General features: G+C 43.8%; 1 protein-coding gene across 2 annotated transcripts in view; it reads right to left on the bottom strand.

Annotated features, from left to right (window-relative positions):
* The window catches only part of ATXN10 (ataxin 10), a 240,740-nt gene that overhangs the window by 51,473 nt on the left and 163,617 nt on the right, over positions 1–25,650 (bottom strand). For both annotated transcript variants that reach the window (XM_006267426.4, XM_019482264.2), the window contains exon 10: positions 18,388–18,451. In XM_006267426.4, the coding sequence (XP_006267488.1) occupies positions 18,388–18,451 (64 nt within the window). The remainder of the gene's footprint in view (positions 1–18,387; positions 18,452–25,650) is intronic.

The following is a 25,650-nucleotide window of genomic DNA, read 5'->3' as shown; positions in this document are numbered from 1 at the left end:
TTTTGGAATGATCTTTCCTGTGACAGAGAGCAAGGTAATCCCTTTGTAACTTCCACAGTCAGACTTGTCTCCTTTCTTGAAAATTGTCAAGATAATGGTGTCCCTGAGGTCACCTGGGATTTCTTCATCCCAGTTGCTTAGGATAAGGGCATGGAGCAGTGATGTAAGCTTCTCTTTCCCCCCCTCCCCGCTTGAAGATTTTGGAAGGGATTTTATCTGCTTCAGATGCCTTGTTCTTCACTTGCTTGATGGTTTTCCTCACCTTGTTAAGGGCTGGAGAGATTCTGACATTGTCTCTGACTGGGAGTTGTGGGGCTGGAGTTGGGAGCACTGTCATCAACAACATAGTCTCAATTGAAAAAGCATTTAAAATGCTCCTTTCAATGGGCATTGATGGATCCTTCCCTTTATCAGGTCTCCTCCATCCTTACGTCTCAAGGGGGTTGGGTCCTCAAGTGCTCAAACCCTAGATATCTTTGGTGGCTGAGGCAGGGCACTAGATGTGTCTGCCACTTTAAGGGAGCCAGCTAGGTTGTGGAAACCCTGACAGGTGAGGCTGACCCCATTAGGAGAGTCAGCAGAGGAAGAAGCTGGCAGGTGGGGCAAATCAGGAGACCTCATGTGACTGCTGAAGGGGTTGGCTGAGCCTGGGCTTAGTCAGGGCACAAGCGCAGGCTGAATGCTGTAAGAGGGCTGACAAAACAGAGGAGCAGAGAGGACAGCACTTGTGGGAGGAGAACACAGCTCCAGAAGACCATCTATACCATTGGAGGACAGGATAGGAACTACTGGGGAGGGGGAGGTTCCTAGGGACCCAGAGTGCAGGCCCTCAGCTCAGCCAAGGTTGTGATGAAGGAGGGACCAGCCGATCAGGGCCCCAAGGAAAGCCTAAGAGACCCAGAGGCACAGTATAGGTGAGATGAAGGATCAGTGGCTTTAGAAGAACTAGGCCAAGAGCTTGGCTAGGGCAGCAGACCATGGAGGTAGATTTAGTGGGCCATGAAGGCTAGGGCCAGGGCACAGAAGGTGCAGTGCCCAGCCAGAATGTACTTGAGGGAGGGAGAGAAGAGCATGGTGGGGTTGTAAGTCTACCAGTGAGTAATTGGAAGGGGCTCAGAAGGAAAGAGGGCAGATGGTCATGTGTACTGGCGTTAGAAACCTTGACTGGCCTAGCAGGGGCCAGGGCTCAGAAAAGGGCTGAAGGGAGAAGGCCCACCAAAAGGGGTGGCCAGTGCCACAGAGGGCCTGGCACCCCGACTGGGCCGTTAACAGGGCCAGGGCATCAGGAAGGCCAAAAGTTCCCAATGTTGTGGGACCAATGCAGAGACATGGAGGCCTGGGTCATTGGAGCCTGCATGATGGTCACTTGGGAAGTCGCCTGAAGAGTCACCTGGCTGGGAAATTGGCTCTGTGGTTGGACCCAGAGGGTAGTAATTGACAGAAGTCAATCATCATGGTGCCCTGTGACCAGTGGGGTCCCCCAAGGCTCTGTCCTTGGACCCATATTATTCAACATCTTCATTAATGATGTGGACACTGGAGTCAGAAGCGGACTGGCCAAGTTCACCGATGACACCAAACTTTGGGGCAAAGCATCCACACCAAAAGACAGGAGGGCGATCCAGGCTGACCTGGACAGGCTCAGCAAATGGGCAGATGAGAACCTGATGGTGTTTAACACTGAAAAATGCGTGGTTCTCCACCTTGGGAGGAAAACCTACAGCATCCTTATAGGCTCAGCAGTGCTATGCTGGCTAGCACTAGGGAAGAAAGACTTGGGGGTCATCATTGACCACAAGATGAACATGAGCCTGCAATGTGATGCTGTGGCTAGTAAAGCGACCAAAACACTGGTTTGCATCCATAGATGCTTCTCAAGCAAGTCACGAGACGTCATTCTCCCCTTGTACTCAGCCTTGGTGAGGCCACAGCTGGAGTACTATGTCCAGTTTTGGGCTCCACAATTCAAAAAGGATGTGGAGAAGCTTGAGAGAGTCCAGAGAAGAGCCATGCACATGATCAGAGGTCAGGAAAACAAACCTTACAACAACAGGCTGAGAGCCCTGGGGCTCTTTAGCCTGGAAAAGTGCAGGCTCAGGGGTTGTCTGATGGCCACCTATAAGTTTATCAGGGATGACCATCAGTATCTGGGGGAATGTTTGTTCACCAGAGCGCCCCAAGGGATGACAAGGTCGAACAGCTATAAACTATTGCAAGACCGTTTCAGTCTGGACATAAGGAAGAATTTCTTTACTGTCCAAGCCCCCAAGGTCTGAAATAGCCTGCCATCAGAGGTGGTTCAAGCACCTACACTGAACACCTTCAAGAGTAAATTGGATGCTTATCGTGCTGGGATCCTATGACCCCAGCTGACTTCCTGCCCTTTGGGAGGGGGGCTGGACTCGATGATCTTCCGAGGTCCCTTCGAGCCCTGTCTATGAAATCTATGAGTGGGGCTGAGGAGAACGGGCCCAAGAGAAGATATGGACTGGTAAGAGCACAGGGCAGAGCTAGGGTTTGAGAGTTCCACTTTAAAAGGAGAAAGGTACACCTTCAAGGGAGGCCTAGGGAAATAAAAGGAGATCAAGGTGGCCTGATAGGATGGTCCTGGGTGTGACAAAAAACTGCCCTCTGCTGGGGTTGGTTGGTGTGGTAGGATTGCCTGTGGCAGGTCAGCCCCCAGGAAATGTTACACCTGTGCCTTCCCAGTGAAAGGCAAGAATGGGGCACTGAAAAGCCTCAGCTTGCACTGCCTTGTGGGTTATCCTGTGGATGGAAAAAGCTAAGGGAGCATACCCTGAAAGAAAAGCAAGGGGCCAGGGAGAGAGATTCTGGGCCCATGGGTGTCTGGTGCCTCTTAAGCTGAGGGAGGGGGGGCATGTGCCCCCCCTGACACCAGTCAGTGACTGGGGAGGGTCCCCTGGCAGCCAGTCCCACTGACCGGGGAGGGGGTCCCTTGTAGTTGATCTCACTGACCGTAAAAATGGCTGTGCTGCTTCCAGAACTCCAGCGGCCACTTCTGGTAGTGGCATGGCCACTTTTGTTGGCTTCCCCACTCCCTGGCCAGTGCTCGCAGGGGGGGGGGGGGGGGCGGCACTGGTGCTTCTGCCTGCCCCCCTGCCCACTGGCTAAACAGGGAGTGTGGCCTGACACGGGGTGCACTGGCACTCTCAGTGGGTGCACATGCACCCCTATGTGTCGCCCCTGTCTGGCCCAAGAGTGCCCAGAGTCCCGAAAGATGAGTAGAGAAAGGCCTGAGCAAACTACAGCCAGGCCTGGAGAAGGGCCTGAGTACACCAGAGCCAGATCAAGGGCAGTGGATATAGGCCTGAGCACACCAGAGCCAGGCCACTGTGAAGTGGAGAGGGCCTGAGCAGGCAAAGCCAGGGTGCTATGAATGGAGAGGGCCTGAGCAGGCAGAGCCAGGCCGCTCTGAGTAAAGAGGGCCTGAGTAAGTAGAACCAGGCCAGTGAGAAGGGAGGAAGGTTTGCAGATAACTGAGAATGGAATAGAGGGGCCAAAGTTAAAGAGCAGAAGATGACCTGAGCAAGGAGGAGGCCTGGTAGGGGCCAGAACCAGCCAAGACAGCGGAGGAACCGAGATGTGATAGGGTTAGACTCAGCTAAGACAGTAGAACATACCGGATGTGACATACCTGACATGACAAGAGAGTAACTGAGCATAACAACTAAGTGTGGCCCAATTGGGGCATGAGCTGGAATGCAGCCCAGCTCAGGGATGGTATGGGATTGACATGAACCAGACGTGACTGTTGTAATGCCATCTGCAAGGCATGGGACACGGTTTAGTGGAGGTTGGAGCCATGTGTGATTGCCCATAAGGCTGGGACCATAAGAACAGTGCACACCACTAAGATCGGGGTAGCCTCCCACAGTCTATGTACTGAGACAATAAACCATGACAGGCAAGTGTGGGGTGGACGGTTCCAAACAGGGTTGTGGCGAATTTTTTTTGTGGATTCTCTGGCACTACCCTGTTACAGTGGCACTGAAAAAATGGCATATCATGGATGTCAGTGAGATGTTGAATCTCTTTCATCTTGTCTTCATATTGTGGGTCCTCTTTTTGACCTCTCTTGGCTTGTTAGTGATTCAATTTCTTTTGTTTGGAGTTGGTGTCATTCTGCCAACCACAAAAGGTCAACTGAACTTTCTGTTGACATATTCTTGGATCTCCCAATTATTCTCATCAAACCAGTCCTGGTATTTCCTGGTAGATAATCCAAGGGTCTCTTAGATGCACTGATGACAGCTGACTTGAAGGCACCCTAAGCTCTGCTGACATTCTCCCATTGTTGTTGCTTGGAATTCAAAGGTTTTTCTTTTAGGCACTGGTGGAAGAGGTCTCCCAATGGTCCTCAAGCCCTTCAACACTGATCTTCCATCAGCATTGCTTCTGTTGTAGCCATCGTTTGGGAGCTAGTTTGAGTGATATTACAAGCAAATGAATCTGTGATCAGTCCTGTAATCACCAGCTTCTAACATAGCTCGAATAATGCAGACATCTTTGCAATGCCAGACATGAACAATGTCAGTCAACCAAGTGCCAATGTCTGGATCATGAATATTGCCATGATGTATTTTTCTGGTGCAACAGGGTGTTGGAGATGGTAAGTCCATGTTCCACACATTTGGTAAAGAGGAGGATGACACTGGAGTCAACTTCCCCACTCCTTCCTAGCCAATGGACCTGAATCTCTTCGGACTCTGGTGCTGAAATCACCAAAAAGAATATGCCCATCTCCCTCTGGAGCATCAAAAAAGACTTGGTCAAGACTGGCAGAGAATTCTCCCTTTGTTTCTTTGTTGGCATCGAGAGTCAGGACATATATGCTGATAACAATAGCATACTGGCTCCCTGCCAATTTGAGACGGAGTCATGAGAAGGAATTCTGGTTTTCTGTTTAAAGATCCCTAATTTGCTGCTAAAAAGTTCCAAAGTCTCTGATTAAAAACCCCAATATCCATGTTTTTCAGTGATTAAATTTAAATGCCACTATATATATAGGTATCACTTGAATACAATGTTTTATTGCTCTTGCTGGTGCCCCTCACTCCCAACCCACAGCCCACTGGCCCTGCTGGTGCCCTTCACTCCCAACCCATAGACCCCAACCACCCAGCCAGCCCTGCTGGTGCCCCTCACTCTCAACCTGTAACCTCCCAGCCCTGATGATGCCCCTCACCCATAGCACCCCCACACCCACCCAACCCTATTGGTGCCCTTAATTCCTGACCTGTAGCCTCCTGCTGCCCCAGCCCTACTAGAGGGGGACCACCAGCTGCCAGAGTTACAGGACCATCCTGGCTGCTTGCTGCTCCATGGGCTGCCTGCAGCCCCCTGCTGAGCACACGGCAGGCAGTACAACCAGAGTGGAGCTGAGCTGAGCAGAGCTCATGGCGGGTGGGGGCAGTGGGAGGATGCAAGCTGTTTGCTGCAGGGCTTAGAGCTCCCCACCCTGCTGCCCTCTCCCTGGGGGCCTCTACCGCCCAGTGGGCAGGGCCCAGTGTGGGATGGCAGAGCACGGTAGGGAAGCTTAGTGCAGCTTTCACCAGAAGCCCTGAGCCAGCCACACTACCAGGGTAAGGATCTCCCTGCCCACCTGGAAGCAGCAATGGGAGGGGCAGGAGGCCCAACTCTACACCACCACTGTCCCTGCTGCTGCTGAGTGGGCAAGGGGTGTCTTGCCATGGCAGCACAACTGGTATGGGGCTCCTGGTGATGGCAGCACTAATCCTCCCTGCCATGCCCTCCCATTCCAGGTCCCATGTACTGGGCTGCCTTCTGGCTTGGCCCTGCAGTTGCTCATTCCTGTTCTGGCCACAGGCACTGCCCCAGCTGGGCAATGCCCCCAGCCACAGCTGCTAATCCTGCCCCAGTCCCTCCCTCACCGTGGCCATCACCACCTCAATCTGCCCCTCCACCTTACCTATGCACCCCCTCTCCCTATGGGAGCTGCTCTCCACTGCTGCCTGGGGCTATATTCCCAGCCACATGAATGTGTGCATGCACACATGTGCACCTGGCACCCCTTGCATCTTGCTCCTTCCAGCCCCAACCAGCCCCTTGCAGAATAGAATTCTGACAACTTGCAAGGGGAAACCCAGAGTTTCCTGCATTTTTCTCCTTTAAAGGATAAAATTTAAATTTTTCTGCAGCAAATGGAAAACCTGGATTCCTGGACATGAGATACTCATTAATTCTGAAAGGGAATGTGCTGAGTTGGTTTATGAATTCATTCTTAAAGGCAAAAGCCAACTCCATGAAATTGGTGCTCTCCTTCCAGTTTACCCCTTCCAGAAGAGGGTTAAATCACCTCCTTCTTTGAGCTGCTCATCTCCTGCTCACCTGATCTTGTTCAGGGGAGTAATGTCAATGTTGTGTCACTTGAGTTCCCAAGCTCCGCTTGCACTGAGGTTCTCTGGGCATTCACTATTAGGATTGTCCATGAGGGTCCTAATGTTCCAGGTCCTGAAATTGATTGCATGTCTTTATTGTGGTCAAAATCAACAAAGGTGATCCCACTAGACAGTTTTCCAGTGAGGAAGATGGTAAACAGGCTATGTTTAGGGTACTTTTTCTAGTCCCCTCTCCATGTACGGTAATCAGAGTGGATCCTTAAGAGAGCTCCTAAGTTGCATTATAAATGCTGGATCACACTTCTGCCTTGTCCAAGTGCTAGATGACCTTCTTGTAACTCCTGCCTTCATACCGGCTAAAGACTTGGAATTTCTAGGCCTCACAATCCTGCTCTGGTCATCACTATCTGGCCACTGAAGGTCTTGAAAAATGTACTAAAGCTGTTTTCATGGAAGATGCCTATGTGTGATGTCTTTTATCATGGAGAAGCCACTGCACATCAGCTTCTACATTGTTCTTGACAGAATGGGACCTTGATCCAATGGCAAGGCGGCCAAGACAATTGGAGATCTCATTCTGCTGTAACCTTCATCTGCCTTTGCAGCTGTTTTGATTCTAGCATCTTCTTCTGCCTGCTCTGCCATTCTCCTTTTCATGTCCTGATTATTGATCTGGTAGAATCTGATCGTGTCCTGACTATAGAATCTGACAGGGCTATGCTGTGAGCACTTCTGCTATGGCAACTGAGGACTTGTAGGCCCAGGGCTGGGAGCTGGGCAGGCTGGAGGGAATGCATTGCCATCTGCTGTCCCCACCACATCCTGGAGGTGCTGCCACTACTTGATCTGCAACTACTTATTTATCAGTTACCCCTGCTTATTTTGCAGCTAATCTTCCCTAAAAGTAATTCCTCTATCTGCCACTGTAGACAGGCTGGGTAGCAGTACAGCTCTGCCACCAGCAGTCATAGTTATAGTCTCACTGCCTTGTACAGTAAGACAATTAAAGTTAAAGTCTCACTGTACAAGGTAGGATACAGAGTAAGTTATAGTACTGCCTGAAAAAAAATTTACAACCTCAACAAGCAAGACAGTATGTTGTAGAAAGGCAGGATTACTAACCTCATTTTATGGGCTGGAACTGATGCAAAGAGATGTGTGATTTTCAAAGTTACCTTAAGATGATGGATGGATGCCCAGCTCCATTTTTCACCTAATTCCCTTAGGTGCTTCAGCAAGTTGTACTCTTAAAGTGACTTGCTCAATATCATATAAGAAACAGCTGTCAACCTTGAAAAAGCTGCAACAACCTGGTTCAACATGGGTTGGGTGGCTTTGGCAGCCCATCAGGAGCAGGGGGGCTTTCTTGACATTTGCTCTGGGATCAGACAGCTAGGCGCTGTACCCAGACTGCCACCACTTCTCCCAGCCCCCTCCTCCCTGGCTGCAGCACACATGCATCTTCTACCTGGAAGGGAGCCACACCCTCTTTGCTGCTGCTTCTCCCTGGATCTCCCAGCTGTGGTGCAACTCCCCCCAAGATAGAACTGCACTACAACTAAGAAGTGGGGGTGGGGGGGAAGCAACTGACAGTGTGGGCACAGGTTCTAATTACCCAGCCTGACCATAGCACAATCCTTGCTGCCTGACCCCCAAAAGCTATTTAACTATGGGCTTGCAGTTATATGGAAGTCACAGGGAAAAAAAAGAGTGCATCAGTACTGCCTATCCATTAGAGGGAAAGCAATCAGCCCTGGTTCTCAGGGAACAGCGAGGTTCCAGTTCAAGAAATGGTCAAACTTCTGCACTAATTCCACTCCGGATTAATCAGCTCATCTATGTGTAACACAGAATGTGTGCCGAAGTCTTTAAATTGGATTTTGCATAGGTGGTCTCTTGCCACAGAGCAAATAGATGTCCAGTGCAATAAAATGGCACTGTTTTACGCTACCTCGTGTTGCAACCACTGATGTGGTACAACAAATGTATGGATGTCTATTTGCTTGACATTTTGCTGTCATACAAATGTTTATGATGGCAAAAGGTCACATCAGGCAATGTCAGAACAGAAAAACTTCTAGATTTTCTACATCTTAAAAAATCTCACAGGTGGGAGCTGATTTAGCTGAAAGTTGGATGACAAGAAAGGGTTTATTTATTTATTTTGGCTGATGCCATTTTTATTTTCCCCCCAGTCCCACTTATGTGGCTTGGCTGCTACTCAATTGCCATTTTGTGCTCTCACTGGTATCCTTACCCTAAACGCAAAATCCCTAACCTAATCCATTTTCTGGGCTACCCTTCCTCCATTAGGTTTTGTTCAGACTAAGCTTGCCAGGCTACCACTGTCTCAAAGCCATGACCACTGGTGAATCATAAACAACCTAGTGTTTGCAGCTTACAGAGAGGGTGATGCCAACCAACACTAGTGCATGGAACACCAGAATACTGACAACTATATGTGCTGGAGAATAAGGGTAGCAGCAAAGCCAACCATATGACAAAAGGTGACAACTACAGAAACAATATACAGAGTGGCAACATGGAGACAAGACAAGTCCAGGAAGATTGAAGACATACCCATAGAATAAAACAAGCCCAACAGAGCCTTGAGGAAGTTGTGGGAAGTGGGGAAGGAGAAAAGTTTGTTTCAAATAGACAGATCCTGGTTCAGAAGGCAGCGCTTAGGAGCTTTACCACCATTTTCGTCGACCTAAACCATGTGCTTAAAACAGTTTAAATTTTGTTTTGTGTATGCCTATGAAAATACAGAGACAAGCAACAAACCTGAAGCTACTGAATGTACTGACAGCATTTGCAGGAAGCTCTTCAAACAAAAACTACCATTGCTGAGGTAACATTAGGCTGCCATTTTCTTGCCAACATATGCAAGATCCTCATGTGGAGTGAAAAAAGCTCAACTATATGATGATTTAACTCTCAAAAAATATTAAATCACAGTTTTGCTTTTTACTGGCTTCTATTCAGCAATGAGGCTTTTTCACAGCATGTGGCCTGTTTTAGGTTGCACTCTGCAACTCTAAAGTAAAATGGCTGTTAGTTCCCCCAAAAGTCTTTTCTGGCATCTCACAAAAACAAGCTGCCATAGTTGTAGACCATAGCAACTTGATTTCTCCTAGCTCTAGCCAGAAGTTTCATGAACCACAATTATATTAGCTGCTGCCATCAAGTCAAAAGTATTTTGAATCTACCTCTGACTTTCAGACTGAATATAATGGTAGAAGCTTGGTTCTATATTTTTATTCATTGTTCAAACTAATGGCCCTGTGTGTGTGGATTCAGAGCAACCACTGAAATAAGCAGGCTCTAAAATAGTTTAAGGTTTCCCTTTCACTAACACTGCCAATTCTTGTTCCTCATAAGTGGGCAGCTGTATGATTATCCATAATACACACACACACACACACACACACACACACACACACACACACACACACACGAGCAGCCCCTGTTTTTCCTTCAAGTGTTGCTCCACTTTTGGCTATAGAAAACTTTGCCATACTGCAGGTAATATGACACAGGCACTCCTTCCAAGGTCAAGTTAGAGTTGCTTTTGGACTTAGATGTAATTCAACATATCAACAAACCTTCTGAAAAAGACTTTTCACATGGGCACATCTAAGACATCTTAACTCATTGTGAAATATATCACTATCAAAATTGCACTTAAATTCTTGGATTGGAAACAGAATTTTGGGAGCAGCATGCTACATAACCTGATTATGCAATGTAAAAAAATATTCAAAGCAACCAGAGTGGTTACCATAAGGGTAGAAACAGACTTTGCCCGATGTGACATTTGTACCATCATAAACATTTGTTGTGCCACATCAGGTAGGGTAAACAGCGCCATTTTATTGCACTGAGCATCTATTTGCTCTGTGGCAAGTGAGCACGGGCAGCTCAGAGCTGCCTGTATTCTCCAACTGCCCCAAACATGGCCTTCAGGGGCTTGTGGGGCCCAATTCAGCACAAGAATTTCCTGGGTGTGCAGGATCAGGCTCAAGGAGCATGTGTCTGACTTTTCCCACTTACAGAGAGACACCCTGAGGAACCTCAGAGCATATCTCTGTAAGCAGGGAAAATCAGGGTTCCCCACTTAGAGACCTGCCCCAGGACCTCACAGGGTACATCTCCATAAGCAGGGAATGCCTGCACAAGTCCCAGCAGGGAGGCATAAGACCTGGGGAATCCCAAACACACCATGCCCTTATGACAGAACCCTTATAGTCTGGTGCCCCCATGCTGGGACCTGCACTGATAGGTACCTTGGTGACACAGGGGTTGATATGGGTCCCAGAGTGAGGTGCTGGGAATGCTTTGGATCCCATTCCACCTTGCACCCCATTTCCAGAATTTATGCCAACCAATGCTTCACATGGAGGCACAGATCGGCATGGATCCCAGCGTGTACATACAGGGTGCCAGGGATTCTGCAGGGCCCACACTGCTGCTCACCTCCATGCTGCTCTGGGCTACGGCCCACACTGACCTGTACCTTCATACAACGCATGGGTCAGCATGGGACCTGGCACAAACCCCAGCAAAGATGTGTGGGGCAGGAAGAAATGAGGGGAATCCACAGGCAAGGGGAACAATTTGCCCAATAAAACAAATCAGTTGTGGTATACAGTTACATCCCTGTAAGTGTAGGGAGAACATGTTGATTTTTTTTTTAAATGCTAAAATATGTAGAGTACTATGCACATTGCTAATGTTTCTAAATGCCAGAAACAGAACACAAAAACAGAGAGCATACTGCAAAGAATTACAATGCTAATTCAACATATTATCAAGGGTTCCTGAATACATTTTAGCACTTCACATAGGTCATACCAAAAAGGGTCTATAAGAAGTTGCGATTTGTAATGTTTTTACTAGACTTTGTGAAGGTCCCTGGTCGCATCTACACAAGACGTTTACTGCACAGTTGATTAATTTTTTCTGCAGTAAATGTCTGTGTCTACACATGCAGTGATATTAGGACAGAGTAAACTAATCAACACAACCTTTAGTACTTGTAAACAAAACGCTATCCTACAGCTGAGTTTTTTACTTGGCAGAAATGCATGTGTAGATGCTGATGGGGCTGGCTGGGGCACAAAGGAGCTTCAGTGCTGGGGCTGCCTGCCAGCTAGCCCCTCACTGAAGCACCCTTGTGCCGCAGCCGGCTGGCCGGCCTCTGCAGCATGTTGAGTCGTGCTGACCCCCCAGGTCCCCTACCAGCCAGGGCTGCTCCTACCCGGCTCAACGTGCTGCGGTCCCTGGTGCACATTCAAATGTGGTGCCCCGGAGCAATAAACTCCGGCACAATATGTGCTGGAGTTTATTGCTGCCCATTAATTGCATATGTAGATGCGTCTCCTGTGAATAGTGTAATATTTGCTAAACTTCAAATTTACCTTAAAACACACCTTTCTAGTAAAAAAAGAGATGATCCCAATTTTTAGTAAGTAGATTATTCCTTGTAACAAAAACGGGAGAATTAATTTTCAGGTCTGCCTAATTGAAAGTACATGGACATGTGCTCTCAATTTAAGATGCACAGGTGCCATTAATGCCATGTAAGAAAATCCTAAGGAAGCAGAAAAAGTTTGGTCCTCACTGGTCCTTTGGAGGTCTAAGTCTTCAGAACCTTTGTACATCAAGGTCCACATGAAGCCACAGCCCCAGTTCACTCAAAAGCTTCTTTTCAAAACTAAGCCTGATAGAGATGCCATATTTCATTGGCATGGGACTGTACAAACTTATACCACTTAAAGATCTAGCACAAAGTTGCAAAAGAAAGCATGCAGATGGTTAAGAAATACAAATCTATATGGACAGTCATCAGTTGCCAATAACTTTTCTTTAACTTTTGATAATGGCATGTATATAGAAAAGTTAGCTAGCAAAGCAATTCTTTAAGAACTGCTTAATTTGAGAATTTAGAATAACTGCTCCTCCAGATTGACAGGCAAAAGGGTAAAGCTACTTTAATATCTTAACTGAGCTGCAAGCAGCAGCAGGAGCAGCATTACAAATCAGGCTGGAACTACTTTTATTTTATTTTTTTATTTATTTTTATGTGTGCTATGAAGCTGTTTGGTCTTGAGCAGAATGTGTTCTATGGGGTCATAAGAAATCTGCATATAATTTATTTAGAAAATCTAAGAATAAAGATGGCTATAGGGGCTGGGGCTGGTGGCAGCGCAGAGCCCATGCCCAATGGGGGCAGCAGCAACATGGAGCTCAGGTGTGCAGCATGTAGGTGTGAGGGAGGTTGGGGGGTGTGGGGACCTCTCCCCAACAGCCCCACCGTGGTGCACAGCCCCAGCAAGTGGTGGCAGCAGCAGTGGTAGCAGCAGCAGGCAGGGGCACTCAGGGTGCTCGTGCCCAGCACAGATGCTGGTGCCCAGTGGGGTGCAGCTCCGGCCACAGCTGCATATCAAAGTGAGGGGCACAGCCTCCACCGGGCTGTCTGTCACCAGCACTCCCCACACTTGCATGGCATGGGAGGGAAGCCCTATGTGCTGGAGCTGTCTGCCTTCCCCACCAAGGCTGCATTGGAGGGAAAGGAAGCCCCAGGCACCTGCGCCTTCCCCTGGGGGGTGGGGAAGGCAGCTGGGCCCAGCACCTGAGGCTTCCCTCCCATACCTGGCAAGTGCGGGGAGCGATGGCGATACACATTGCCTGGTGGAAACTGCACCCCTCGCCATGATGTGCAGCGCTGGCTGAAGCTGTGCCCTTGCTGGGCACCAGCACCTGCACTGGGCATGAGCACCCCAAGTTCCCCTGCCTGCTGCTGCTACTGCTGTTCCATAGGGGGAGTGCAGGGGACAGGCCCCCACATCCCACAAACTCACACCCTGTCCCCACATATACACAACCCCCAATCTACCCCATGACCCACCCACACAGTCACACCCCCTCCTACCCTACCATACACACACCCCGACACCCACCCACCCCTTCACCCACACCCCCAGAATATACAAGATTAAGAATTTATTTTTAAATTATTATCGCAAACACAAATGACAAAAATACTCTTTGTAATAAAATTCAAATGTGTCATAGTAGGTGTTTGACATTTAGTGTATGATTTGGTTTTTTTCTAGTTCTAAGATGGCAACCCCACTTCCCAAAAGGAGTATTTATAGGGGGCAAGGGGAGGGACTTCTGGTGGCAAAGGTCAGGGGTGGGACTCCCTGTCCCAAGATGGAGACCAGGTGGTGAGGCAACTGTCAAGGGATGGGGCTACCCATGTGACTCTTGAAAGCTCACCAAACCTTGTTAAGCAGCACTCTACCCAAAATAATTGCCCACTCTTGCTCTATACTATGTTTACTTGTAAGTCTAAAAAGCTGCTCTATAAAAGGAATCCCCGTGTAATCTATAGGGTAAAGCTCAACCAAAACTTTTTTTTAAGAAATACAACTCTGAAACTTAGGAGGAAATTTTTTGGTTTTTTTAAAGGAACTATGAACCCTAAGTAATCCTGGACAATGATTTTATTGAGATTACTCTGATCCTGATCTATGCAATCATAGGATAAACACAATACCACCATAAACTATCATAAATTAAGTTCTGTGGTAGCCTAAAAATCTGTTAGAACAAAATACTTAATCAAATACTTATTTTTAAATAGAAAAAAGGAAAGGAAGCTAGACAAAATGTGTCAGTGCTGGACTGAAGTTTTAATTTTAGCAATGTTTTTTAAAAGGCCCAACTTTCTGATCTCAGTAAGGATCAGAAACAAGATAAAACAGGTTTATTCCAAACAGAGAAATAAGAAAAAAAAAATTAAGGCTCTAATTTTCTTCTCAAAAAGACTGGTATAACTTGGAGATAAAATAGTTTTACACTTTTTGATCAAGAAATAGGAGAGAGATTTAGGGCTGGATCACCAAAGGCATATAGCTGCTTAGCTTTCTATTGATTTTCATGGCATGTTACATTTATAAATACTTTTGAGGATCTGGGCTTTAGTGCCCAGAGGTATTAGAAAGTGCTATGAAGCAGCAGACCAGGAACTAATTCCTCTTGCTTCTCAAGATGAGACATGCTGGGAATGAAAGCAACAGATGTGGAATGCTACAGGAGGAGGGGGGGAACATTAATTTCATGCTGCGCAACAGCATTAAATGATGCCCTAGGCCAAAGGATGAATAAATGTGGTGACTGGACGCGTCTACCTAAGTAGTGAAATCCTTAGGAGTGAAAGCAGGGAAAACCTGTATAAATTTACATTTTCAACCAGACACTAGATTCATAAAACAACCAAGTTCAAATCTCCCATCTGAAAGAGACTGGCTACTCACAACTACGCACATATGGAGGTAAGGAAAGACTGTTTCTGTATTACTGAAACAGACAAAAAATGGTCAAAAGTGAAGGTTGTGAAAACCTAGTTGTAGGCATGGTAATCAAAACCAGGAAATCAAAAGGTCAGCAAGATTTGTCCCAGCAAGCAGATACTTTGCCTTGCTCATTTCCTGCCTGCTTTTTAAAGAAAAATGTAGCTGAATTTTGCACATTAGTAAAAATGCATTTGAATAGCAGAACTGCAGAACAGAACCACATCCCAAGTAATATGGGGGAGGAGACAGAAACGGTTAATCCAACATTAGCCTTCTGCCTGACTTCAGACTTAACATAACTACCTTTTCTCTATTAACGTTCAAACGATAGTTCCACCAGTCAGAAAATAGAGGGTTAATATTCCCATGAAAACCTGAACACTGCCCCCTTGTGTGTATATATCAAAGTAAACGAAGAAAGCTCCCATTAAAGGAAGTTCTTGCTATAGTTGCTAGATCATGAATACCGAATGCAGGGCCTTTTTTGCTGCTCCAGAAAGTCTTTAAAATGTCTATAAGGTACAGCCTTAAAATAAAATAACAAACCCAACCTGAATCAAAATATGTAGGAAATATTACACTAGATAAAATGTTATAAAGTCCCATTATTTTTATTTTTGTTCCTTTAAAGATGGTAACATCAGACCTCTTTGCAGTGAATGCCTCAAACTTCTTGTCCCCTTTCAGCAAGAACCAGATTGAGGCCATGGACAGGTATTACATTTATGTCAGGAAATACACTCTTTTCCCAATACAAAAAGTGCTGGAAAAAGACACTATGATTCTGCCACAAACTATTACAACCTTTGGTGCAGAGTGAAGCTTCCTAGCACCACATGTAATGCCTATTTAGTTTCCCATAACAAGACAGGGAGCCCTAGGACCCCCAGTGTCTCAGTCTTCCACTCTCCCTCCCCTTGTGCAAGGTGGATGGAAGGAGGAAGGGAATATGACTCCCTGATGGCCTGCCCAGTGGAAAACTATCAAAGACCTGCTGAGACCCTACTGCTGCAGCTGCTTGAACAGTCTTCACTCTCTCTGGGACTGTCCAAGTGGTGGGACCAATTCCTGCTGCCTCTTGAACAGTCCTGGAAAATCCCAAGGTTGTTCAAGTGGTGGTGGGAGTTTCCTCACCCTAACCTTCAGAGCAGTGGAGAGGGCTGGCATGGGTTGGGCTTTTGACTAGCATTAGGGAATTCCCACTACCACTGCAAGAGCCCTGGCAAGAAATGGTAGAAATGTTTTCCTGGAAATTTTCAGTACTGTAATTGAATTTGTCCATACTCTGAGAGACTTCTCCCAGTAAGAGAGATGCTACTATGAGTCACTGCATAGTTATGCTCCACTGGGAAGGAACTGTAACTCTGAGTCACAACTCCTTCTCTTTTTGCCCCTTGCTGTGTCAGAGGAAGATACGGAGAAGAAAGGGAATGTTTCTTTGCCACTCCCTTCCCTTAAATGGGACAGATTTATTCTACTCCTACACTTATTCAACTCCACTGGCTGGAAGAGGAAACAATCAGCACCATAAGGGACAGTTATTATCTTACCCTACATGATTCTACTCTTTTAAACTTCAATAGTTATGCGCATGTGAAATTGTGTACCATAAAATGATAAAAATTAAAAATTTGCCACAACTTTGTTCTTTACTTGATCGTGATACTTGCTAATGGTATATTTTAAATATTAAATTAAGTTGTTAAACCAAACTAAGCTTATTAAAAAGCACAGAAAATCTAATGGTATTCTAGAATCCAGACAAATCTGATCAGGACTTCTTTGATCAGTCTTTTTTCAGTTGAGGATAGCAGTTTTATTTCCAGAGAAATTTGCAGGAACCGTAATTGGCATAGTCAGTTCTGAAGAGATTACAATCAGGTAACAATATTACCAACATGTTGTGTGCTGATCATAAACAAATTGACAAAACAATCTGTGAAAATCTTTTCAGCATTTTATAGTCATTTTCCTCAAGCTATTAATTCTCTTGAACTTTACTACTGCTGTTCTTTAAGTCCTAGAATAAAATCCTTTGTGTAATATATCACATGTATTGTTTATATCATAATTTCTATACCACTCCAACAACCTGCACCATTAACCGACTCAGCTACTGTTTTTTTTTGTTATACAAATTGTCAGATGTCTCTTGGGTTTGCAAGTATTCTGCCACTGGTCAGATTCAATAAGGGTGTAAAACTGATGGGCTGCTATCTACTTACTTCAGGTCACTAGTTGTGTGTCAACTGAAGCAAAAAAACTCCAAGGTCAGTTACAAAGACCAAATATGGTCTTAGTTCAAATTCCTACTATGAATTTATATCCAGTGCTAACAGTGAACCAGGGATATTTAGGATGTTAGAAAAAAAGATGAACTGTTTGAACTGTCATTCAAACTAGCTTCATCTAGGTCTTAATTCAGAAAAGTACTTAAGGCTTTAACTGTGTTCTTAAATACCATGCCATATGAGGAGACTTAAGCAAATGCTTTAATTTAAGCAACTGCTTAAATTTTTTGCTGAACAGATGAAGTCAAGTCCAGTCCAGTCTCAAAGCTGCTGTGACTGTTGGGGCACCTTAGATACTATAACAACCCTCCTCCACTTTGAGGCTAGTTGAGTTGCTTTGCATCATTGGTGATTCTTCAGGCAAAATGACCTGGTAGCGCCCATTTCCCTTCCAGGTACGGATGTCTGTTGGCTCAAAGGGAGCTTATCTGCTCTTTGACAGGTCTTATTTTTAGTCCTGCTGAGTGTCTTACACACCCTCCTCACCCAGGCTAGCCCAGGTTGGGGTGCCAGTTTAGTTGCTGACAACCTGACTGTGGAACAGGCTTTACTGATTTACGTGGTACCAGGTAACATGTCTCACACTTTGCACAGGGTGAAAACCCGGTCCTATCGACTTACATGGGGTCAGAATTTCAGCTACAGTTTTCTCTCTCTCTCTCTCATTACTTATCTGCCCTATGCACAAGCCAAAGTCAAGCATCAGTAGCAGTATGTCTTGTACATTTTAAAAATACTTCCTGAATCTATAATTCTGAATGCTGCTTGGCCTACATGTTCCCAGATATACCTCTTGTCTTTTTTCTTTAAGTGTGAACCAGGATATTGTTCTCTTTTTACAACTGTTAAAAATTGTTAAAAATTCAGTTTTCTTCTATTGCCAGTATGCATTTCACCAACTTCTATTTCAGTCTAAAAGGAACACCATAAACAAAATATCAAGAAACAACAAAACCAGGAAAGGTCAAGGATTCAGTTATTAAAAAGGGAAGTTCAGTTACACTACTTCTGTTTTTATATTCATACTCTTTCCCTGCAGACATGTATCAATATGAAAGCAGCATCCTGGTAAGGCAATTTATAATGATTTCTTGAAGCACTAGCTGATTAGTAGCAGCTGCAGTCTAAGAAATAGGCATGTTAGAATGTCCACACCATTATATCAAGCTCAATCACTGAAGCTGAAGCCTTAACACAAATCTAAAAGTAATAACCTTTTCAATGACACAGAATATAAGAAGCAACTTTAAGAGAATGATTAATGCCAACTCATATACATAACAAAGCAAAGATGTTATGTTACAAAAGAACATGCAACATTTACTGTGTTAGACTTTATTTAAAGGATACAGGGGTTGTTGTCATCAATGCTGCAGTTGTCTAGGATCAGTGGAATTCCATCTAATAGATAAACCTGAATTAAAACAAATTTGCTTATATTAATACAAATCTCAACTCTCTACCGTGGAGACAGAATGCAAAGATACAAGGGCACCTGAACAGTAGTTTTAGTAAAAACATGCAAGACAAGTTTGACTGAAGTGCATGGCAAAACAGGTGCTCTTAGTCATTTATATAATAGGACGTATGTAAAATTAGTGTACAAGTGTATGGCTGTTCTATCTCAAGTATTTTCTTAACAAGAGATGCGATATGGAGTCAGCTGGATGGCTTGTGCCCCAGACACTGAACTAAAAACCCTATGCTCAGACTGTTTTTAAAGATTCATGAACAAATGCATTTATATGGTTAATAAGGTGACATTAATAGGAATTTGTAAAATACTATAAAAACCACACACATGTATATGTATATAGGCCACAGGTACATTTGTTTTGAGTCCCTTTCTGTGCCCACTAAGTAGACTGCACATTTGATACAGCTCCAGTGAAAGAATTTGGTGCTGTTGCACCTCATTGTTATCTTTGGAGGTCCTCAGTTCAATCCACAGTTCATCAGCTAAGAAAAGGTACCTATCACACACAGATACTTATGCATATATACATATGCAAGAGGTTATACATGCATATGTACATCTGCCTACATACATCAATAAGCCAGGCTGATTCTGAAATTACAGTAAATAGAACAGGTATTCTTTTATATTTTAGAACAAGAAGCAACCATTTATTAGATTTATGGCAGTAGAAGTTAGCAGTTTCTAAGGATATTGATTTGCATAGTTCTATAGGTATAAAACCCCTTTTTCTAAATATATCTAGAACTAAAAGCAAAAGCTTTCACACAGGTGTTGCCTGTTGGCTACAAATATGCTTAGAAGTTTGTCCTTAACAAAGGATTGCTTTTATTTTTGTCAAAAGGAAAAAGTAATTATTCCACATACAGAATTCTTTTCTATATACATACACACACACACACACACACACACACACACACACGCACGCACAAATATATGTGGTGGTCCACATTATAGATGCATACACACACACACACACACACACACACACACACACACTATTTTTTATATATATAAGGGATCCATAAAAATAAAGCAATCCTTTGTTAATGATGAATGCTCATTAGGATGAACTTCTAAGTTTATATGTAGCCAACAGGCAACACCTGTGTGAAAGTTTTTGTTTTAGTTCTGGAAACTTGATTTCAAACTGAGACTTGGGGAGGCAAGAAGATCAGAGAGAATTCTAACTTTAGGCTCATAGCCTGGAGATAGGCTCATACTTCTCTAGGCACATCTCTTGTTCAGGGAAAGATATATTTTATGTATTGTGTAAAAAAGCAAATCATGAGTTTACATTTTAGGATAGAACCTAGCAGAAGTGTAACTGCATAATACTTTTTTTTTTAAATGGGAGAATTGTGCAGCAGACATCTGAACAGTATGCTAATAAAATCTGAATCGAGAGATGAATTCAGCAAATTACAAACTACAGCTCTTTTATGAACTTCATAATTGATTCTCAAGATATAACATTTGAAAGCAAAATCAATGGAGGGGGAAAGAAAGAAAGAAAGAGAGAGAGAGAGAGATAATAACTGATATGTCTTATCAAAGTAAACAAAGAAAATTCTGCTAGCTCTTGAAAGCTAATTTCAACCCATCTGTGCTAATATGCATTGATCTACCCATAAGAAAGGTTTTATAATGTTTTAAAATAGGCATTCCTGGCATATTATTTCTTATGTGATTTCCAAAGGTCATACATCAAGTATGAGTTCACACTTCAAAACCTTAAACAAACAGTGGCCTTTAAATAATCCAATTGTTATATGTGCTTGGAAACACTGGCCCTTTGATTTTTCACTCTGTAGACAAATTCTGATCCACCCAGAACATTACCTTCTACTTTTCATTAATTCAGTGTTGACCAGTAAGAATCAATTTAGATCAAGCGCTGTCAACTGAAACAACTCGTGCAGTTTGTTCAGGTCTGATTCAAATGAGGTATTCCATTATCTCATTAAAAATATATTCTGTATCAGTAACAATTAATTAAAATTTTTTCATGCTTTCAAAAATGATGATGGTATTATTAACAATATCCCTTGAAAGTTAATGGGAACAGAAGCAGTAATGCAGTATGGAGGTGCATATTTGTGAAAGACAAGAATTGTTAACTACAAGCCTTGCACATAACCATTTGTGATGAGCTGAGAACATTGAAAATGGTCAGGTAATTAAACCAAATAGTGTTTCTTTCTAGGAATGCCATGTCTCATTCACTTCCTTTAACAGGTTACCCACAAGTTAAAGCACAGTGAGGCTAAGGCTGTAGGCACAAATTACCACTGCAGTACTACATGTGCCCTTATGGCACATACAAAAAGCAAGTATGTATACATTTAGGCTGTTTGTAGCACCACAAAGATGGCAGATGCACCACATACAGTTCCTGTTTCAAACTTTTAACACTGCCTTCTATAGTGCCACATATAACATATGGACAATTGCATGTAGTGTTACAGAGGTGCCTCTGCCACCTCAGTATCCCAGAGTGCTCCATTCTCCCTTCCCTCCTCCAAGATGGGAGGTGGGAATGGAAGAAGGGAGAGCAGCTATCTCCCTGACAGCCTGTTGGGAGCAAGTGTCAGAGCTGCTGCTCTGCTCCTCTACAGTGGTGGCAACAACTGATCAGATGGCTGAGACCACCTGATCAGCTGTTACCACCATATATCTGAAGCAGCATGATCAGCTGTTGCTACAGATAATGCATTTTGCAGTGTTAAAAACAAATATGTCCATATGGCTAAAGTGAGGCAAAAAGATACCCTTAATGAGTATGCAAGCTAAAGCTTACTTTGGCAATATGTCCTGTGAAATACTTTCCAGATCATTCTATCCTTACTTATGGATGACAGAGTTAAATTTGACATTTTAAATGCCTATATCACCAGGAGCACATCTACACATGCATTAATGTGCCTTAATTACTGTGCATCCAATTTAGTTCTTGTCTAATGAAGTATTAAGTAAATATGCATTAACTAGAGTTACTGCACAGTAGCACCGGTGCATGGTTATTTTGTGATGCTTACTCCTCATTAGCCTAATAAACACTGTGCAGTAGACTATTACCATCGTTTTTAACTGCCACACTACTATGCAGTGTTATTAGGGTAACGTGCAGTAAGTGACTCATGTAGACGTGCCAACAGATGCTCAATCCCCAGCCCAAAGTCCAGATCTGGCACCTGATGCCATGTCATCTGGCCTACAGAATTCCCCACAAATCTGCACATTAGTTTGGGTGCAAAGGTGATGGGAGCCCTGATCATGGCATACGGGAGCTAGGCTCCCTGAGCCTAATCCCAGCCAGATGGAGGTGGTGAGGGGCCCCAAGAACCAATCCTGGCCAGTGGGAATGGTGCATAGCCCTGGGGCTCAATCCCAGTACACAAGGGTGGCACAGGGCCCAGTCTGGACTGGCCTCATCCCATTCATTTGGCCCGTGGGGCCCAAACATTGAGCACCACTGGCCTAGATTATGCCCCCTTTTGCCTCCAAGAGTTCAATACAAGTGGAGTCCAAGGCTGGAAAAATGTCAGTTTCTCTCTAATTTTTCTCCTGACATAGCATAATTCCCCTGTAAAACCTCAAATCACAGATCTGCAGAAAACCTGAATATGTGCTTGATCCTCAGTCCCTCTTTGTTGTATTGTGCAGGGATTCAAAAGCTCATGGTCACCCTCAATCCTCTTCTATTAAAGAGGGGTACATGTGCCAAGAGATTTCTCTGAGCAATGAGTGGTAACAAACAAGCCATACATCTTTGCATGGATATCCTGAAACACATGGAGGTGTGGAAATGCCAACCTTCTATTCTTCTGGTTGCATAACATCCTGGAAACAGAAAGTGACTTGAGGGATGGGCCCTATTCTGCACAGATCATAGAAGGAAATATGGGCGGAGAATGAAAGTGGCAAGTCATGAATGGGGACCCAATCTTATCGAATTTTTTCATGTGCCACTACTTGTGCTAGCCTGGATTACAAGGAGGAGGCAGTAAAACTAACCTCCGCTTCTACTGGCTAATGACTAGGAACTGAACTGGGCTACTACAAGGTAAATTCTGAAGAACTAGCATACTTTACAGGGGATTATTCTTGTTTAAAGCAGTGAAATGAAATTGTGCTCCATGTTTAAATTGACATCCTGGTCCTGTGGGAGTTGGTGCAAATTCTATCACTGACCTAAATTAGGTACAGATTTCACTTTTCAACTACATCAAAAAAATAAATGTGAGCTTTATTTGCCTGAAGTATTCACATCAAACAATCTCCCAAATCTTGTGCTCATGACACTGCATAATGATTTTTCAGAATGTTTTCTACAAGCAGCAAAGGATAGTATTTCACATTTGATGGAAAACGCCAGTTTTTGTCAATTAAGTAAATTTACCAAGAATAGAGCATTACATTAGTGCAGTCAAAATAGTGTCATAATCTTAGCCTCTTGTTAAAATACTCAAATAAACTGGTGTAACACTTCTTAAAAACAGAAGTGCACAGCACTAAGTTCTCTTACAAAAATGTATCATATTACTAAACTGACTTTGTGGTATTGTGATGGCATCTTAGGAAGGTCAGCTATAGGTAGAACTGACCACACTGTTAAAGTCCATTACACTTCAAAAATGCTCCCCATACACAAAGGGACTTAAAAACAAAACAGTGTCAATCATTTTTCCCTCTTTGTAGTCAGAGTTTCACAAGCTGTCCATTTCAAATTAGAAGAATTTACTAAACAGAACAATTTCTGCAAGTGTGAAACAAAATATAGCTACATCCATTCAGGATCAATAAATAATAATTAAAAATTTACGAACTGGCAAAATGCCAAAAAAAAATGCCATCTCAACTCAGTTCCTCCTCAAGGAAAGTATGTATTATGTTTTATTTGGATGTGTTGGAACATCCCAGTTATAAGGAGAAAGCTGGGGGGGGGGGTTGTTTTTTTCTGTTTGTTTGTTTTTACAAAGAATCAGACTGAATATCTTTTTTTTTTTTTTTTTTAAGTCTAAAAGTTACACATCAGAAGTCAAATCCACTGTTTTCAGGTGATGTGTAATTTCACATCAACACAGCTGCTCCCAACAAATTCCTTTCCTTCCCTTATGTTGACTGGGGCAGAAGCATGTAGGGATTTTGTGCGATTAATGTGAAAGCTGGAATTGTTTTTTGGCATGAAACTGGAACTACTTACTCACAATTGATTCTGCAGTGGACAAAAAGGGTCCAGATAATGTTGCAATTTACTTCATCCAGAACGGTTACAGAATCAGAAGCAGAAATGGCACCTTCAGTGGAAGAACTACAGAGTGTGTGACTTTTGTTTCAAGTACTTAGTACCAACCTACCACTTAACAGAACTTAGACTTCAGAAGTCAGACTACCTTCAGAAAATACCTTTTCACAAAAAGAGATGATTCCAAACAAAACAGATCCTCCATAGACCACTAAATATGGAAGAGAATTTGCCAGCCCCAAAACAAAAGCCAATATACCTGGCAAAATCCTTACCAAATAAGAAGGGTGACAGGGAACAGAGGAAAGGAGATTCCCTTGGGGAGCTGACAAGAACCAAATAAATTTCTCTCTTGATCACTGGAGGGGAGGGGAAAAAATAATCGAGGGAGGAAAATGAATATCAGATAATATTATAAAGAGAAAGCTCTCTGTGGTCTACCATACCATGGATTTGGTTACCACTCTTCAACGATTGCTAATTTTGTCTCAAATCTGATAGCTTTTGATCTACCAGACCACCTCTCAAGCCATACTTACAAGGATACACTCCTAAGATAAAATATTGAATTTAGATAAGCCACTGTGCTCTAATTTTAGTGGTACACAAGGTGTTCAGAAGACCCAGAATACATGCCCACTAAGTCAGGGCCATATATTGGTTTCTCTGCAAGGAAGGTGGGGCTTCAATAATTTGTTTTCTCTGGTTTATTCATTGTTTTTGGAAGACATGCGAAGAATTTGAAATGCAAAAGAACATTTTTATCCCTTACCGTTAACCAAAAAAATCCCCGAGTCTACCCTAGAACATAGATACTTTGGCTTTGAATAAAGGCAGTGCCAAAAGTCTATTAGAGATCTCAACATCCTGCAAGTCTGATGAAATAAGTGTAGACAGAGGCCCTTTTCTTTAGGATGTGTAGTGGAACAGATAAGCCAGCCTGCTGATATGTTGCATTGCCAACATTTGTGGACAGATTTGGGCCTGAAGAAATTTTTTCATACCCATTTCACAAATGCTGTGCCAAAAAGAAAGTTACATTCTTTATCCTTTCTTCATTGTTGAAGTTAAGTATTGCAGTGACCAACTACTTTAGAATCCAAGATTTGAAATGCCTGGGGAAATTTTCACTTATGTTAAATCTCAAGATTCTTTCCCCCCCCCACACACACACTGGGTATTTGTTTTAGACAGACATTTGCTCAATGCCAATTCCCCTATAAGAGGTGACTGTTCTCTCCTGTTTAAGGAGGAACCCTGGGATGGAATAGTGACTCCTTTGGGAAAGCAAACTGATCGCCAGGTCAGAGCTGACTTAAAACTTCCAAAACTACTTCTCCAAAGGGTGAAGCTTTAGACCCCATAGAGGGAATACAAAGTAAAACAGAGATCTATTGGGCAGCTAAGATCAAAACAAAGTATCATCATTATCAGTCATCACTTGATATGAAGATGACAGTCTTCCAGTAAATAGGGCGAGTCAGATGACAGAGACTGATCAGAGATCTACGTGTCTGACTGTGGCCATGGCAAACAGTTCTAGAAGAAAGGAGTAGATCCTGGTGATGTTAAGTAATGGCTCTTTCCCTTTGCCTCTCTTATCTATTTGCCTCCACAGCAAGGCACATTTACTTAAAATGATCAATGCCTTTTCATACATTGACACCACTGGGGAAGATTCAATGCTTCAGTCTCCCAAGTATTGATGTTAATACCACATTTCTTCAAAGCAGCTTTCAAGGTGTCCTTGAATCTCTTCTTTTGCCCACCTCTAGAACAGTGACTGTCAGAGAATTGGGAGTAGGATCTGTTTCAGGAACTGGTTACCAGGAATTCTTATGATGTCCTGTCCAACGGAAGTGTTGCTACATAAACCAATGACTTCAAT

The sequence above is a fragment of the Alligator mississippiensis genome, chromosome 4 (genome assembly GCF_030867095.1).
Source record: "Alligator mississippiensis isolate rAllMis1 chromosome 4, rAllMis1, whole genome shotgun sequence".
Taxonomy (NCBI): domain Eukaryota; kingdom Metazoa; phylum Chordata; order Crocodylia; family Alligatoridae; genus Alligator; species Alligator mississippiensis.
This window is presented reverse-complemented; position numbering and strand designations above follow the sequence as displayed.